Genomic DNA, 16854 nt, shown 5'->3' on the forward strand with positions numbered 1-16854 from the left:
ATGTTAAGTAAAAGAAGGTAGGCACAAAAGGAAATACATTATTTGATTCCATTTGAATGAAATGTTCACAGCAGAGAACCTATTGAGGTAGAAAGCTGACTAGTGGCTGACAAAAGCTGAGGGAAGTGGAAATGGAAAGTGACTCTGTAATTAGTAGGCAATTTCCATTTGTGTTAAAATGTTTCTGGAACTGGATAGTAGTAATTATTTCACATCACTGTGAATATAATTATTACCACTTAATTGTGCACATTGGTTAAAGCAGTAAAGCATATGTTGTATGTACTATACCTAAAGTGTTTAAATGTATACACACACAAATGTGTAATTCTCCATGGTGACAATAGAAGAATGAGTTGATGTGGAGCATTCATCAACCTGACTGAAAAATAAACTTTAATTATGTTAAGTCACTTGTCAGAGCAGCATAACCTCACCCATGCTGACTATAAATTATTCCACTCGATTCATGTAACCTTTTTTCTTTCCTTTTTTTTTGTACCAGGGATTGAACTTGGGTCCTTGCGCTTGAAATTTGTAACCTTTTCTTAAACCTCCTTTGTGCCAGCTACTGGGGAAGCAAACATGAAAAGCCTCAAGCAACCTAAAAACTAGCATAGGAAGTAAACACAAAAACCAAAGGTTACTCTTCAGTATGATGGTTCCACAGTAGAGGGAGATTGTGAGTTGCAGTGGAAGCACATAATAGAGGAGATTCTGAGTTACAGAAAAACCACACAATAGAGAAGATTATGAGTTACAGAAAAAACACATAATAGAGAACATTATGAGTTATGTACAATAGAGGGAGATTGTGAGTTGCAGTGGAAGCACATAATAGAGAAGATTATGAGTTACAGAAAAGACACATAATAGAGAAGATTATGAGTTACAGTGAAAGCACATAATAGAGGAGATCATGAGTTATATTAAAAACACATAATAGAGACAGATTATGAGTTATGTGGAAGCACAAAGGCCGGAATGGCCAATTCCACCCTGAGTTGACTCAGAGAAGCCTACTTGAGAAAGTGAAGATTGAATTACAGTGTAAAAAATGTGCAAAAGTTTTCCAGGTAGAGAAAACAAGAATTTCATTTCAAGTAGATAGAAGAGCTTGTCCTCTATGCAATGATATGGGCATGTCATAGCTTGGCACAAATAGGAAATGGCAATTGTTAAGTAATGAGACAGGAGATCATGAGTGCTAGAGATGAGGCCCACAAGTTGGCAACTGTCTAGATTTATTTAACTTTATTTTTTAAGTTTCTAGGTTTTGAAGCTAGTCCTTTCTAACCTCTCCATTCATATTATACAAAGAAAATGAAAGCACCTATGGCTTACAGGGCTCAACACACCTAGCCAAACTTGGTCTCCTTTGGCCCATCTTAGTCTACTGCAGCACAATTAGGGCACACCCTTTGGGAAATGCTACTATGGAACAATATGATCAGGTCTACAATATAAAGGATGGCATAGAAGATAGATTAATGTGAAAAATAAGATTGAAGTTTGAAAGATCCGTAAGGAGGCAATAGAAATAATCCAGAAAAAGATGGCAGGAGTGCAAAGCAGAATGCTAGTGATAAAACTAAAGAGAATAGTCAGATAGAGGGCACAGTTATAGAGTAGAATTAATATGTTTGATTGATTAGTTGATTGATTGGCTATGGGGGGGTGAGAAAGTCTAAAATGGCTCCCAATCTGAATGAATGGGTGGGTTTTCACTGGAATAGGGGGGATAGGAGGAGAGGACTGTGAAGGACTATAGCCAGTCAATTTGCTTAGGGAACCTGTGGAACTGATATGCTGGTTCAGGTATCTGTAGGTGGTTAAATATCAGGGTTCTTATATATATATGGACTCAGAGGTAGGACTAGATTAAAGATATGGGAGTTAAACGCTTGTTGCAGTCCTGATCTGGTCCTGGCTTTTGGCTCTTTTATCTAACATATCTGGTACCAAAAATGCAGGAGGTAGGCGGTCAACTAAGTGACAATTCCCCATGGGCTGGGGTCAATTGGCTTTTTGGCCACCTCCTCTGGACCACATCTGCTGAGCCAGGACCTTTTCGGGGCTTTCTATCTTTTCCATTGCTGATGACTCACATCCACACTGGTCACTGATTTCAGAGCGAGTAGGTAGTTGGATTCCCTCTACTCGGGTCCTATTTCATTCTTGTTGTCTCCCTCTGAGGACTACTTGGAAATCCAAATTCTTGGTCAGAGCAACCCTCTTGGGTCACGAGGCCCAGGACCATACCCCTGGGGGATGCCCCATTGGCCTGACTCCTCTTGTTCTCTCCTTCTGGGGACTGGTCAGGTAGTATCAAGAGACAAAGATGTTCCTCTCTTTTTCCTTCCTCCCAGGGAACTAATTCCCCCTCACCCACCCTAACATGGGCACCCAACAATCCCTCAATATCTTTTGGCTGCCTCCTGCCACAACTTCATACCCTTGAATTGTTGGGACCCGGACTCTAAGCGAAAATGATGCATTTTTTATTGCAACTAAGTTTGACCCCAGTACAAATTAGGTAGTAAATCTCAATGACCCAAAAATGGCAGTTTCAATTTTAACGTACTGTACAATTTACTCAATTTTTGTTGACACAATGGCAAATGATCAGAAATCCCCTACCTACAAACCTTCTTTCTTGCCCCTCCCTCTGTTAAACCTGTTGGCCCTCTCAGGTACTTCTAGCCCTAACTGCGCAGTCCAGGCCTCCTGTTCCACCCCCCTACATTCTTCTTGCTGGATAGACTCCCTCCTGGCTACCACCTCAGCCCAGACTCCAAAGTGACTACTTTTGATCCAGCAGGCCACCTTATAAAAGATTGTTCTGTCTGTGAGGCCCCTCAGTAAAATGCCATTTTACTCTTGTCTTGTATATGTTACTGTTTGGACTTGATTGCTTAAAATTAATGTAAAATGGGTATGTGAGTTTCCTCTAGCTTTGATATTCAAGTTTGCTTATTTGTACAAAAAATTAATTTATCTTTCAATGGGTCTTTCTTCTGTATCTGTAAGCCAACTGGGAGTTAATTTGTATCTAAAACAGTACGAGGTTTTTTTGGTATCACTTACAAAGTAAGTGGGTCCCTGCATCTCAAGGTTACATGTTTTTCTACATTTTATTTAAGGCAGAGATAAAACTCCAGGGCTACAGGACATGATAGGTTATTCTTATATCTTAGATGTCACTGGACACCATAAATAATCTCTGTTTTTGACCCTACATCCACCTTAAGGCAGGAACTTTGTTATCATTCCCTCCTCTAGCTAATTGACAAACGTGCCTTTCATCCTCAACTTAAAATAATGTTTGATGGTGTTCCATTTCCAGACGTTTAATTGATGCATTTAAAACATTTCTTTTACAATGTAAATTCTTAAATTGTGATTATGGATTAACTTGACCTTCTCTCTACTATCTGCTTACAGACTTCTGACAATAATCATAACACAAGATTATGCTACTGTTATAAAGAGCTTTTACTCTTTCTAATTCTAATTGCAAGAGATCTCTGTTAATTGGCTGCAAAAGTTTTGATTAGCCTTAATTAGAAGAGATCTTATAATTCAATTGGCCAAATACATTTGCGTGCACTCTAGTTTCATAAATTGTCTTATATATTTGTCTCTGTCCAATTGTTTGAAAGTGTTTGTCCAATTATATTTTTGATCAAAATGACATCAAAGATACATATAAATTGTTAATTTCTACAACCTGTTTTTACAGGTTAAATAAATATTTGTCAAGATAATTAAATATAAACTTTAGGTTTGGATAGACTTCTGTTGGTGAATAAAGAAGTAGCTGCTTAGAAAATTTTATTCTGGTCTTTATTCACTAATAGGAGCCCCAATAATTTTCATAGCCTTATGGGAAGGTATACCTCATGAAATATATTTTTATAAAGTGTTTACATTGGTTATTATCAGAGTTGAGTTCCAAATATGTTACTGCAATATGCTTATAATGGTCATCTTCAAAATATAATATTTTCTGTAGAAAAACAAGGAGTTATTTTAAAAGATCCTTTTGGTACCAAGCTGTATTATAGCACATAAATTTTCATATAATTGTAATAACTATTATTACTACTTTTCTGGTATACAAAATATATTCATGTTTTCTGACTGTACAAGTCTTCCAACACATTGTTTATGGCAATAACCTTTTGATCCAGGTATTCACCCTTCCCTTCTGTTCAATCTACTCATGATTACAGGTACATTTGTAGGCCCATACACTTTCCTTATATGGAGTCCTATCAAAAGATAATAAGTAAGAGTTTCCTGGGGGTTTTATTGTTGCTTTTGGTGGTAGTGGTGGTGGTTTTTATGTGTTTTTAGAGGGGAATAAATATACATTTAACAGTGGCTATTTTATACTGAGATACATATCTAAGTTTGTTACAAAGATAATGTCATCATGTTTGTCATGCTTAAATATTATTATTATTGGGCCGAGGATTTAGCTCACTGGTCCACCACCTGACTTGCAAGCTCAAGGACCCAAATTCGATCCCCAGTACTGTATGGCTCCTTAGTCAAAATTTTTTCTGTTAATATTCTACAGGAAAGCTGGGCATGGTGGTGCATGCCTATTATCCCAGCACTCAGGAGGCTGAGGCAGGAGGACTGCTGCAAGTTGGAGACCAGCCTGGGCTACATAGTGAGTTCCAGGTCAGTCTCAACTACATAGTGAGACCCTGTCTCAAAAAAACAATTCTACAGGAAATCAACTACTAGAACAACCATGATTGATAAAAATAACAGCCCTCTAATTGTATTTTAGATTCCAGGTGCTTGCTATCCAGATAAAATTATGAGATAGTTCAGCTCCTACTGTATTACTGATGTCACTGATCTTCTCTTCTGGGTGTTCAACCATCAAAGGGCAGAGACTAACACTAAAAGATAACTGGGCTAAGAAGAACACCAATATTTTGGACCTGGCCCTCCAAGGTCATCAAAGATCCAAGGTATGAAGGAACATTTTCTACACCTTACATCTTTGGTAAGTCACCCAGCCTCCTGAGCAGGGAGATTGCTGAACACCAGAGGACAAATGTAATGTGTGCTAAAGGAGAGTCACCAGCAGAAAAATCTCCCAAATCACTGAAAGCACCATGGTCAAGCAAAGCCATGACCCATTCTAATGGCTGACACTGACAGAGGAGCTGAGAGGCTCTATGCATGGTTCCAAAATAATGCCTAAGAGACTTAACTGACCTTGACAGATAACAAGAGGTTTATATTGATTAGCACAGGTCTCACTTTAACTTGGTTTTAAACACCCAGCAGAAAAGAATAACCAAAAGAGGCAGTCAATGAACAGATACTAGTGATAGACTTTTGAGGCCCATCACTTCACCTCCCATTAAAGGGATAGATCTCCAGGTGATAAACCAGATAACTCAGTCTCAAAAACGTCTACAACACCTATTTAATACCACTCTCCACTATCTCCCTGTCAGTATCTCAGACTGTTGGATGTGTATGTCCATTTACCCCCACTCATTCATGCCAATTCCCATTCCCCTAGATTTTAATCTGTCTGTGTCAAATCCTGGCAATTTATCACAGTTCTGGGACCCTTCACTACAGGTCTCCCATTCCCTACACAAACCACTAACCTGACGTGCATGGGGCAAAATAACAGCTTCACTTGCCTTGCCTGCTCCCTCTTTATCTCAGAAGAGTGCCTGGTCTTCCTATCCAATGGTCTATACTTCATGTACAGCCAGGAGGCATTCTGATGACTCAACTGATCTGAAATTTTTTGTTACATAGTGTTTCTCAGCCTCCCTTGACCATCTAAACAGAATCCCAGATATTTGAAAGGATCCTTCCATGGTCAAAAGTCAACAAGAGGGTGGCTCCCTTCCTGGTCCCCTTCTTGATGGAAGTGGGGGTCCTCATTGGCATGGTGATGGGTATAGCATGTATCTCTACCTCTACACATTTCTATCAGGCATTGTCAATAGAGATCTCAGAAGACATGGACAAAATAAACCAATCCCTAAACACAGCCCAGGACCAGATTAATTCCCTAGCAGCTGTCCTGCCCCAAAATAGACATTTCCTCAACATGCTAACAGCTGCCCAAGGGGGAACATGCCAGGCTCTAGGTGAAGAGTGTTATTTTGTTAACCAATCAGGTATAGTCAAGGCTAAGGTTAAAGAATTACAACAATGCATCAAAAACTTTAAGAAACAATGGGGTACATGAAGAATGACCTAAGACTACTCCTGGTTCCAAGAGATTATGCCATGGCTACTTCCCTTATTGGGCCTGCTGACCTGTGTGTGTCTTCTGGCCATGGTAGACCCCTGTCTGTTTCACTGTTTTCAAAATTTCTTGCAGGAATGCGTGAGGGCATTTACCAACCAGGCAGTCATGGAACTCATCACGGTGGGATACTGGATGCTGCAGCAGAGGGAAGAAGCTCCACCTACTGCTGTCCCCATCAGATCTGTTTAACCCCAACCTTCACCCCTTTGTCAGCTTGAAGCAGCTCCAGAAGGAGAGACCTTCACCCAACACCCATAAGACAAAAAGCCTGGAATGTCAGGTTTCCCTTGCCTTAAGATGGATGCCACAGAGAACAGCAGTCACATTAAAATATGACTTCTTCCAACAAAGGACAGGCTTCTTCTTCCCAGCACGCCTCTTCTCCCACCAAAAGAATAAGCTAATACTTGCTACCTTCTAACAGCTAGCGATGTCACAGGCCCCTCCAATCTCTTAATACTACCTCACTGAACTTCACCCCAGTTTAGGCTGACCTCACCCCACTCCTATAAAAGAAGCTCCCTGTGCTGCCGTGTTGCTTTTCTCTTCTTTGTTCAGAGACAGCCCCGCAGATCCTCCCCATAATAAAGGCTTGTTGTAGTTCTAAAAAAAGAAAAAAAAATATGAGTGTAATGGGTGGATACAAGTAATAGTTGCATCCTAGAGAATGGAGAAGCGAGGATATAAGAAATAAAAAAAGGCTGAGGGCATTCAAGAACAGAGGAAAGAAAGCTAGTGGGAAATGACATTGGCATTTCTTTGATGCATAATGGATTCTTCTCATTTGACTGAACACTGAACTCTTTTGAAAAGAGTGACTCTCTTTAATCTTTCTAAATCTCTCTAAATAATCTATAAATGCACCACTGGGAATTCCAGAAGACTGATCCCTTAATACAGGCTAAGAACCTTTGTGAAAACTGAATGTGTGAAAATTACATCATTTAAAGTAATTTTAACAAAGTCATAGTTACAGTCATCGCTAACATTATAGTAACATATTATGATTATCTACTTATATTTCTGCCCTGTCTCATAGGCTGTGAGACCCTCAAAGGTTTCTAGTCCTAGTGTCCTGCATGATACCTGACACATACTACACAGTTGATATATATATTTCTGAATAAATATGAATGCAAGGTCCCTTTTAGAACTCAAGATTTTACAATAGAAATATAAGAGAAACATAATAAGAGACTTACAGTTGTACATGTAGAAATATCCCCAGTCTAATAGTCAACATTGGCAATAATGCGTGTTATACTTAAAATATAATTTAATACAGCAAAGAGAATTAATCAGCTAAAATCACACACAATAATACAGATGAATGTCAATAATACATTAGTGAAGGAAATCATATAAAACAATGCTTAGTCCATTTTGTGCTGCTATAACAGAATACTTGAGACTAGATAACTGATAAAGAACAGAGATTTGTTTTTATCAGTTCTGGAACCTGGGAAGCCCAAGGTCAAGGAGCCAATACATTGTGAGGGCCTTTTTGTTTGTTTAGTCATCCTGTGGCAAAAGGTAGGAAGGCAAGAGGATACGTGTACCAGAAAAAGGGAAAGGGGCAAAACTCATTCTTACCAGAAATCCACTCTCCTAATACCTGACTCTTTTCCTATGATAATGGCATGAATCCACTCAAGAGAGCAACGTCCTCATGACCTGATCACTTCCTGAAGGTCACAACTCTCAACACAGTTGCACTGAGTCACACAGTTGTGCAAACTTCAGGGACACATTCACAGCATTGCAAATGCTTACTCTATGATTTAAATCATATGAAATTTTAAGTTCACATTCATGCATACTTGTCGAAGTCTGGACAACACCTTTGGAGGGAATGAGGAAGAAGGAACAGAAGGAGACACAGGAGGGACGTTTCAGGGACTGAATATGCTCTGTGGCTTTCCTGGCTCCTGTTCACAGTGACATGCTCAGTAGGAGATCATTCATTGAGTTCTATGCGTATGATCCGTGCATTCATTCGTATGATAGCTACATTTCCAGTAAGATGTTTACGAAATGATCATGCTACATGATAGACATATAGAAATATGAAACAAGGTTTCCATGTGAAGTGTGACTATTGCACCGAGCAAGTACTGTAGTTGAAACCACACTAATCAACCTACAAAAGGAGAGTAAAAGAAAGAAGTGAGGAGGATTCACAAAGTGTGGGAATCCTCATTGATTTATAGGCTAAAGAATCAAGGAGTTGGTGCAAAATATCTATACAGACTCAAGACTTCTGCTAAAATCATTATAAAATTTCTTTTGTTTAATTTCATAGCATTTTACTTCAAGAAAGTTCAGATGTTACAGAGACGCCATTAAGGCTGGTGCAAATCATATTGTACCATTATAGTGCAAGAAATTGTCACAAAAATTTGCCCACATAATGATCTGGGGTGGGGAGACAGTCAAACCACAGTATCAAGTAAGCAAAACTCTTCTCTAAGGAGGGCTCTGAGAAGCCACCAATCCTAGTAATTAAATGTTCCACATGAATAAAACAGAAGAGTTGACTAAGCCATCCACTAAGGTGTCTGAAAGTTCTGGGTTCCTATGCAACTTCTGTCACTGTGACTTTGGTCAAATTGTTTGATATTTCTGAGTTTCATTTTTTCTCATCTGTAAAGTAGGGGTAATAAAATGTAGACTTTAAAAAAGAGAGTACTTCCTATGTGATGTTTTACCTGTATTATCTGATTCATCCTCACAGCAGCTAGATACTTTTATTGTCCCATTTTATGGATGTGAAAATGGAGGTTCAAAGAGAAAGAACTCATCACTCTGAAGTGACACAGCTGTTAAGTGGTAGTAGAGCCATAATGGGAACTCAAGACAGTTTGACTACCAAAGTTTTGCTTTGAACAATGTTAAATAGTTTACCTGATGATAAACAGTTCACCTAAATGAACTGATTACTTAATAGTTCATGGCATATTTTGAGTATTTCATTATGGTAATTATCAAAACAAAGGTCAAGTGGAATCCAAATCCCAAATCTGAGGTTAAAGTGGCTTATATAGTATCATTTAGAGCCAAGTTGAAAGCTCAGGCACACTCAGTCTCAGAGAATTTCTAAACAAAAAGCAAGTTCTCAGAGGAGAGTAGAGATTCCCAGGGTGCCAGAAATAATTTATGTGTACAAGAGTTACCTTCTACAGTGTGGGAACAGACCAGAGGATAGGATAACAAGAAAGAACTGGAGAAAGTCCCGACCGCAGAGGAAGGGAGCTGCCAACGCCCACTGGGTGCTCCTCTGTCCTTGGCAACTGTTGGGGTTGCAGCCCTGTGACTTCAGAGCTGAGGAAATGATGGCCGGGAGGGCAAGGGGAATTCAGAGCTTTACAACCACACGGACCCAGCCTCCTAGACCCATAGCCATGGGACATCCATTTTGCCCAGTGCTAGGTAACGCCAGTATCACTTTTCATTCCAGTATCATCCCCCTCCCTAGACCTGAGAGGCTGGAAAATCTTGTCTCTTTTGTTCCCACCCCACCCCCATTGTAAATGGTCTTGTGTAAGTATTCAAACATTACTCATATGTGTTACATGAAAAATGGCATGAAATAAGGATAAATATATTAGGGACTAGAATGGAAAACAGGCTTTTTTTTTTTTTTTTTTAGATAGAACATAGAACCTTAAAGAAACTTTCAAAATCTGTTAAGGGCTTTCAACTTGTCTCCAGAGATCAAAGTTTAGAGTTCCAAATTCACATTTTAGCATTTAGGAATAATTGGATGAAAAATTTCAAAAGTCCTTAAGACACCATACCACGCTGCCTTTTCCTCTCCTCTTACCTCCTTCTTTTATGCTATAATTATGGGCCAGAACTGCCCAGAGACAGCAAGAATATGCTGAAGAAAATTACTATACCTTAGATGTCTCAGTGTGAATACAGGCCTAGGTTAACTTTAACTTTGAATTTACATTGTTTGCTTATTAGCTCTTTTGTTCGTTTGTTTTTGTTTTTGTACCGGGGATTGCTTATTAGCTCTTGATTGTACACCTTCAGAAGGGTTTTACGGGGCTTTTAAAAGAAATGCTTTTAAAATTTTTGGTAAAATGTACAAAACATAAATTTCTATTTTAAGTATATAATTCAGCAACATAGGTACCTTCACAGTGCTGTACAACCATCACCACTGTGCTTACACAGAACTTTTTCACCATCCCAAAATGTAACTCCACAACCTTTAAGCACCAAATCCTGGCCCCTTCTCACCTCAACTGACAATCACCATTTCACGCTCTGTCTCCAGGAATTTGACTCAGGGAGGCCCCTTTGATAAGTACAATATTTGTACTTTATGTTTGATTTATTTAATCTGCATGTCTTCACGGTTTATCATGTAGCATGTGTCAGAACGTCCTTCCTGTTTTGAAGCTGTATTTTTAAAAAGTTTATTTGGTTAGCTTATGAATAAGCAGGGAACTAGAGGAAGAGCCTGAGACAGAGTTGGGTGCTTAGCCAGGTTCATAAGAATGAAAATGATAGACAGTGAACTAGAACTTTGGACCAAAGTTCTAGAACTTCAGGCAACAGGGAGTGCAATCTCTTCCCTACTAAAAGGAGTTGCAACCCTTCTCTACTAAACTCCTGAATTTCTAGGAACTTAAAATGAAAAACAAAACAAAACTAGTTTTTCTTTAAAATCTCAATTTCCTGGCCAGATTTGGTGGCTCATGCCTATAGTTCCAGCTCTTGGGAGGCTAAAACAGGAGGATCGCCATGAGTTCAAGGCTGGCCCAGGTTACATAGCATAGGAAGACCTTGTCTCAAAACCAAACCAAACCAAACCAAACCCTTAGCTTCTTTTGAACCCTACATGCTGAGTAAGCAGGTTAGAGAATCTGAATTTCAGTTTGTTGTAAAATTCACACTGTTACCTGTAATAAGGGGACACTAAGCAATTGAGGAATCTTCATGCTCTGCTTACCCATACAAATTTCTGGATGGAGGAGCCATGTGTTAATTCCACTTTTCAGATTCCCCTCCTGAAAAAAAACAGAAGCCTTTTTATTTTCTTCTTGTTTCTAATGAAACTCTCTTAACTTCCTCCTTTTGGTTTTTCACTTCATTCTTCCATTTTCATGAAATCATGAGTTTGATTTGTACAGAATTAATTGTTTTACTACTATAAATAGGGTGGACAAATATCTGTTCAAGTCCCTGCTTTCAATTCTTCTGGGTATATACCCAAACATGAAACTGCTGAATCATATGGAAAGTCTATGTATAATTTTTTGAGGTGCTATCCCTGGCATTGTTTTTCTGTTATATTTCAGAGTCAGATATCATTTATTTAAACAGCTTATTTTGTCTTTCCAATGGACTAACCTACATTTATCCTAAACGATCTCTCACTTGCTTATTTCCCCTTTAATTTAACAAGGTTATCTAGAAATACGATCTTATTGTTTCCTTCCAAAACATAAGCATTAGGTTTGTTTGGAACAAACTGTTATTTCCCAAGTTATATTTTTTGATGGGAATAAAAGCAGTCTTGGTAACTATTACCAAGTTACTAGTCTGGTATGTATCCAGTGATATACTAAAAAAAGAAGTTCATAAACATCCAAATTACTTTTTTGGGAACATCCTTGACATGCAAAGAGTAGCAGAAGTCAGGAATCCAGCTCTTCAGTACCTGAATATCTCCATCTCCTGCCACACGAATGGTGAGGATCAGGCAGACTCTATCTCTCCTTCACTTTCATCTTTCTTCTTGACATAAGAACTATGAGTATACCATGCCACTGGGCTTCCTGTGTCAAAGTGAGAGCTTCTGCTCTCACTGGAAGACTGAATCCCTTTAGACACATAAAAGTTTCAGTCAGAATACTATATGGTTTTGCATACAGAACCAATACTCTTCCACATCTACTCAGCAAATCCTGTCCATTCCAGCTCCTCACCACCACAAAGTCAATTACTTCTTCCTATTTCCTCTACCTTGGCTCAGAATCATATCTGGACCATTGCAATGAGCTCTAAAATGGTCTCTTCCATCCTTCACACCACAAGGGAACACAATTCTCATCATCTCAGTGTGTCACCAAAGTTCCAAAATAACAACGCTCAAGAGAGAACTTTAACCACTTCATTTTTTTCCTGGATCTACATCTTTTTGACATATTTTTGTTATTAATTGCCTTTTATGTCTGCATGGCTCTTGTTTGTCTAAGACAGGAGTGTTACCAGGTTTTGGGGTGTTGGAATCTCCTTCTAGAGGTGGTTTCTAAGTTCTTTCTGCCTTGAGAAAAAAAAATTGATAAAGAAAATGGACAAGCACAAAAGGTAGGAAATGTAGCAAAAGTAGGAAAAGAAATATGGTCTACAGAGCGGGTTTGAGCCAAGTTAAAACAGGAAAACAAGTACACTCTAGAGGGAAGAGAATGGATCACCATCCAAGAGAGACCACGGTGGCCCAGAGATCAGTGGTGACCTCCCATTGTTCAGGCTGATGTCAGGCCTAAGCCATCCTATGGAAAACCTGCTTAAGGTCTCTGAGAGGAACTGATGGACATTCTTTTTCTTTATTTTTTTGGTACTGGGGATCGAACTCAGGACTTTGTGCCCAAGTAGTGATACCACTGAGCTAAATCCCCAGCCCTATAGAGAGGAATGGAAAACAGCATTCTCAGATTGGGTCCGTGTACAGGGTACACAGGGCTTTGGGGACTATTCTGTGCATGTATCCTGAGATTTCATAATGAACAGGTCACACTTCCTTCTCCAACCAGTCTGCCACTCTCTAGCCCTCATCTCTTGCCTCAGGAGACCAAATATGACTGATACCATTCATAGATCAAGGTCAGCAGTGGAAAAGAAGAAAGTTAAGGGGACTATCTTACAAGACTGATATCTTCCCATAATACCTTTGTCACTCTGGTCAACACTAGTATGGTTGTTGTTGGCTTCTCTTACTCTTCTCCCTTTTTGAATGTGGTGTTGAAGGTAGGGTAGTCAAGGTACTTCTTTCTCAAATTAATCACACTCTCTTCCTTACCACACTTCCTAGCCACCACCTCCTTGATCTGACGATGGGGACTCTTTAACCCTCCCCATATCTAAACCCTAGAATACGACTATGCAACTGCATTTGGCTTTCTGGATGTTTAGAGAAACTTCTTGCTTCATTCATAGTCACGTTCTATGGTCACTAGTCTGAGCCTGTGGTCCCTAAATCTGAAATAAAGAACTTAATCCACCTTTTAAAATACGTTTGCAGGTTTGCTGACTCTTGTCACAGAAAACGAATTTTCAGGACTCATCAGTAAAAGAGACACGAGAAAGATTTATTAGAGGTAGGTATAGGATGCACTTTGGAGTGGAGTACGGGTACTCAGAGAAATAAGGCACAACACAGTTGGGAACTGGGGATCTTTTATGTGTTTTGGGAGGTGGGAGCCTGTGGAATTTAATAATCTATAATCTTGTCTGGCATGGTGGCACACACCTGTAATCCCAGCACTGAGGAGGCCGAGGCAGGGCTATATAGTAAAGTCCAGGTCAGTCTCAACAACACAGTGAGACCCTGTCTCAAAAAACCAAAAAAAAAAAAAAAAAATCTATAATTTTAGTCTTTCTCTAGTGGGAGGGATAGGATGGCTCATCCATAGCGGGGATAATGGTCTATTCATATGGAAAATCCATTTGCAAGTAAAAAGGGAGTGGGCAGCCCCAATCTTAGGTGAAAAGAAGTTGCTCCGTTTTACTGTCTTTTGGAAGAAAGGGGGGAAAAATTGGGCTTATGTCCTGAAGCTGTAGTTTTTAAATTTTTAAAATTTTTATTTTCTTGTCTTTCCACCTAGTTTTTCTTCCATTTTACTTCACTACTTGCCCATCTCTCCCTACATTTCCCCTCATGAAAGTAACAACAAAAACTGTTGCATGTATCCTTAAATTATTTTTTCAGACAAGGCAAAAGTACATTTTATTCAAGTTAGAATTTAGGTGGTCACTTGTCCCCATTTGCCTAGGATATTCCTAGTTTAGCCCTACTGCCCTGTATAATTTTTAAGGGCATTTACCATTTAATCTTAAAAACAATTTCATTTCAAGGAAAAATTATATGCTTACCCTAGATAGTACATCCTGACTATGCTTTTGCCCACATAATTACATTTAATTTACATAACAACTCTGCAAAGTGGAAAGAAAAAAAAAATTTATCTCTAATAAAGGAGGAAGGGCCAGGGAGGTAGCTTAGGGGTGCTGCACCTGACTTGCAAGCCAAGGTCTTGAGTTTGATCCCCAGTACCAGAAAAACAAAAAAAAAAACAAATCTGTTAGATTTCCCTCGCCTTAAGATGGTTGTTACCCCACTTCCCATAATGCCTTGCTTCTCATCTAAAAAGATGATTTCTCCCACCTAGCAAAGGACAGCCTTCTTCTTCCTGTGATGCCTCTTCTCCTGCCAAAAAGTAAGCAGATACTTGCCACCTACTAGTAACCAGTGATGTCACAAGCCCCCCGGTGATGTCACAGGCTCCTCCAATCCCTTAATACTACCTCATTTAACTCCACCCCATCCTATAAAAGATTTCTGTTTTGCCATATTGCACTCTCTCCTTTGATCGGAGATAGCCCAGCAGATTAGCCCTACAATAAAGGCTTGTAGTGGTTCTGGTCTTCATTTTTGTCCTTTTTTACCTGACAAAAACAAACCTCCCAATGCTTGAGTATTAATAATAAAGTTTAAAAATGCTTTTATATCAAAAAATAAAGGAGGTAATTAAGGCTTAAGAGTAGTACAGCGGTGACTAAGGTCACACTCCTGACTTCAAACCCAGTTACACTGTGGACCACATGTGCAAACATCTGGATGGGAGCAAATCTCACTCTCATGTGGTAACCTGCTTGGAGACTTAACTACACTTTCACCTTTACCCTGAGATTGTCCTTCTAAAGTTTAAAGTAAGAAAAGGGAGTGTAGCCTGCATTGCAAAATGGAGCTTTTTGACAGGTCCCCTAAGTAGGACCCCTACCCAAGCAGACCCACTACCCAAATCCGCAGCAGAGATAAAAAGAAGCCAGTAGCCACCCTGCTGCTCTCTGCTTATCAGCCAGCCCCAGGCCCATCACCCAAAGGACTCTAAAAATTTCCACCCTCTTGACCAGTGCCCTCTCCCCTACCTAAAATTCCCGTATCAACCACAAGCACCCTCCTCTCTGTGCAATGGCCTTTCTGCCTTGGTCTATCTGCACCCAAATGGCAATAAACTTGTTACATGTTGCTTAGACTTTGTCTACCTCAGTGGTCTCAATCGTGCTTTGGTTTGACCTTACACTATTTTTTTTTTTTTTTTTGAGACAGTGTCTTGTTCTGTTATTCAGGTTGGCCTTGAACTTACTGTGTAACCCAGGCTGGCCTGGAACTCATGGCAATTCTCCTGCCTCAGCCTCCCAGAGTGATGGGATCACAGGCGTGCACCATCACTATGCTGGTCTCAAAATGGACCTTTAAAAGTTAAATTTTTTTTCCTTTGTATAGTCAAGGGGCTTCCAAACTTCCTCAAGCGTAGGGCATATATGGCTCCCCGACTTGTCCACCCAGAGGAATGGATAGAATGCACAGATCCTCCCAACCTGGAGTTCCAATTTCTTTCCCTTAGACAAGGTAGGAGGGGGTCAGGGTGAGGAAAAGATAGAATTAATTTGAAAACAGGCTTCTCCTAGGAAGCAGCTTTGAATAAATCCTTTTTTCTTTTACTCAAATTTTGATTTTGATTTTGGTTTGTGGCAAGAGGTCTGTAGAAAGTGAAAAAGCTGGTAATAGAAAACAAGTACAAAAAGATAGAGAGGTTGTTTAGTTTTGGCTTTTTTTTTTTTTTTGAGACAGGGTCTCCATCTGTAGGCCAGGCTGGCCCTCAACTCGTGGCGATCCGCCTGCTTCAGTCTCCCCAGTGCTGGGATTATAGGTGCCCACCACGACCAGCTCAATATAGGTTGTTAGTGGACCATGGGCCAAGATAACAACTATCTTTTGTTCTATTGAGTCAAATTATTTCCGTCTTACATCTGACCAAATCAGGATGTGTTAACAAAAGAAAGAAAACCAGCCAGCCTACAACTGTAAAGAATATATAAATGGGCTTTGCTGGCTTATATTTTACCCACAACACGTCACTCTTTCTAACCTTCTGAAACCAGCGAAATTCTACCCTCCTTGGATAAGCGGCAAGGAGACAAGAGATGGCTTGAAGACAAGCACAGTGCTCAGTAAAACCTGTAAGGTAGGTATCCCAGAGGTACTGAAAGAGGTGCCCCAAAAATATCCACTGTGGATCTCAAGAGAAGGCCACTGGACTTGTGGCGCCCGGGGTGCAAAGACAGACAGACATTAGGCCTTGGGAAGAGACTCCACACCGCTGGCCCGTCCAACAGACCACAGCAGAGAGATGGACGCCTTCGGATCAGCGGTGGGCACCTAAGTCTGACCCGGGAGGTGGCGCCGGGAGCCAAGGCAGGAGGGCAGCGGAGGACAAGCTCTGGGTCCCGGGTGGGGAAGGGGGAGGGGA

At 40.0% G+C, this 16854-nt stretch overlaps 1 protein-coding gene across 1 annotated transcript in view; it reads left to right on the forward strand.

The window, feature by feature from the left end:
* Positions 1–11936: 11936 nt before the first annotated feature.
* The window catches only part of Slc35g1 (solute carrier family 35 member G1), a 12678-nt gene continuing 7760 nt past the window's right edge, over positions 11937–16854 (forward strand). Inside the window, exons 1-3 of the mRNA XM_010632134.1 lie at positions 11937–12009; positions 16487–16569; positions 16629–16835. Of these exons, the coding sequence (XP_010630436.1) occupies positions 11937–12009; positions 16487–16569; positions 16629–16835 (363 nt within the window). The remainder of the gene's footprint in view (positions 12010–16486; positions 16570–16628; positions 16836–16854) is intronic.

This window comes from Fukomys damarensis, unplaced genomic scaffold, assembly GCF_012274545.1.
Source record: "Fukomys damarensis isolate Sample0158 unplaced genomic scaffold, DMR_v1.0_HiC HiC_scaffold_20, whole genome shotgun sequence".
Lineage (NCBI taxonomy): Eukaryota > Metazoa > Chordata > Mammalia > Rodentia > Bathyergidae > Fukomys > Fukomys damarensis.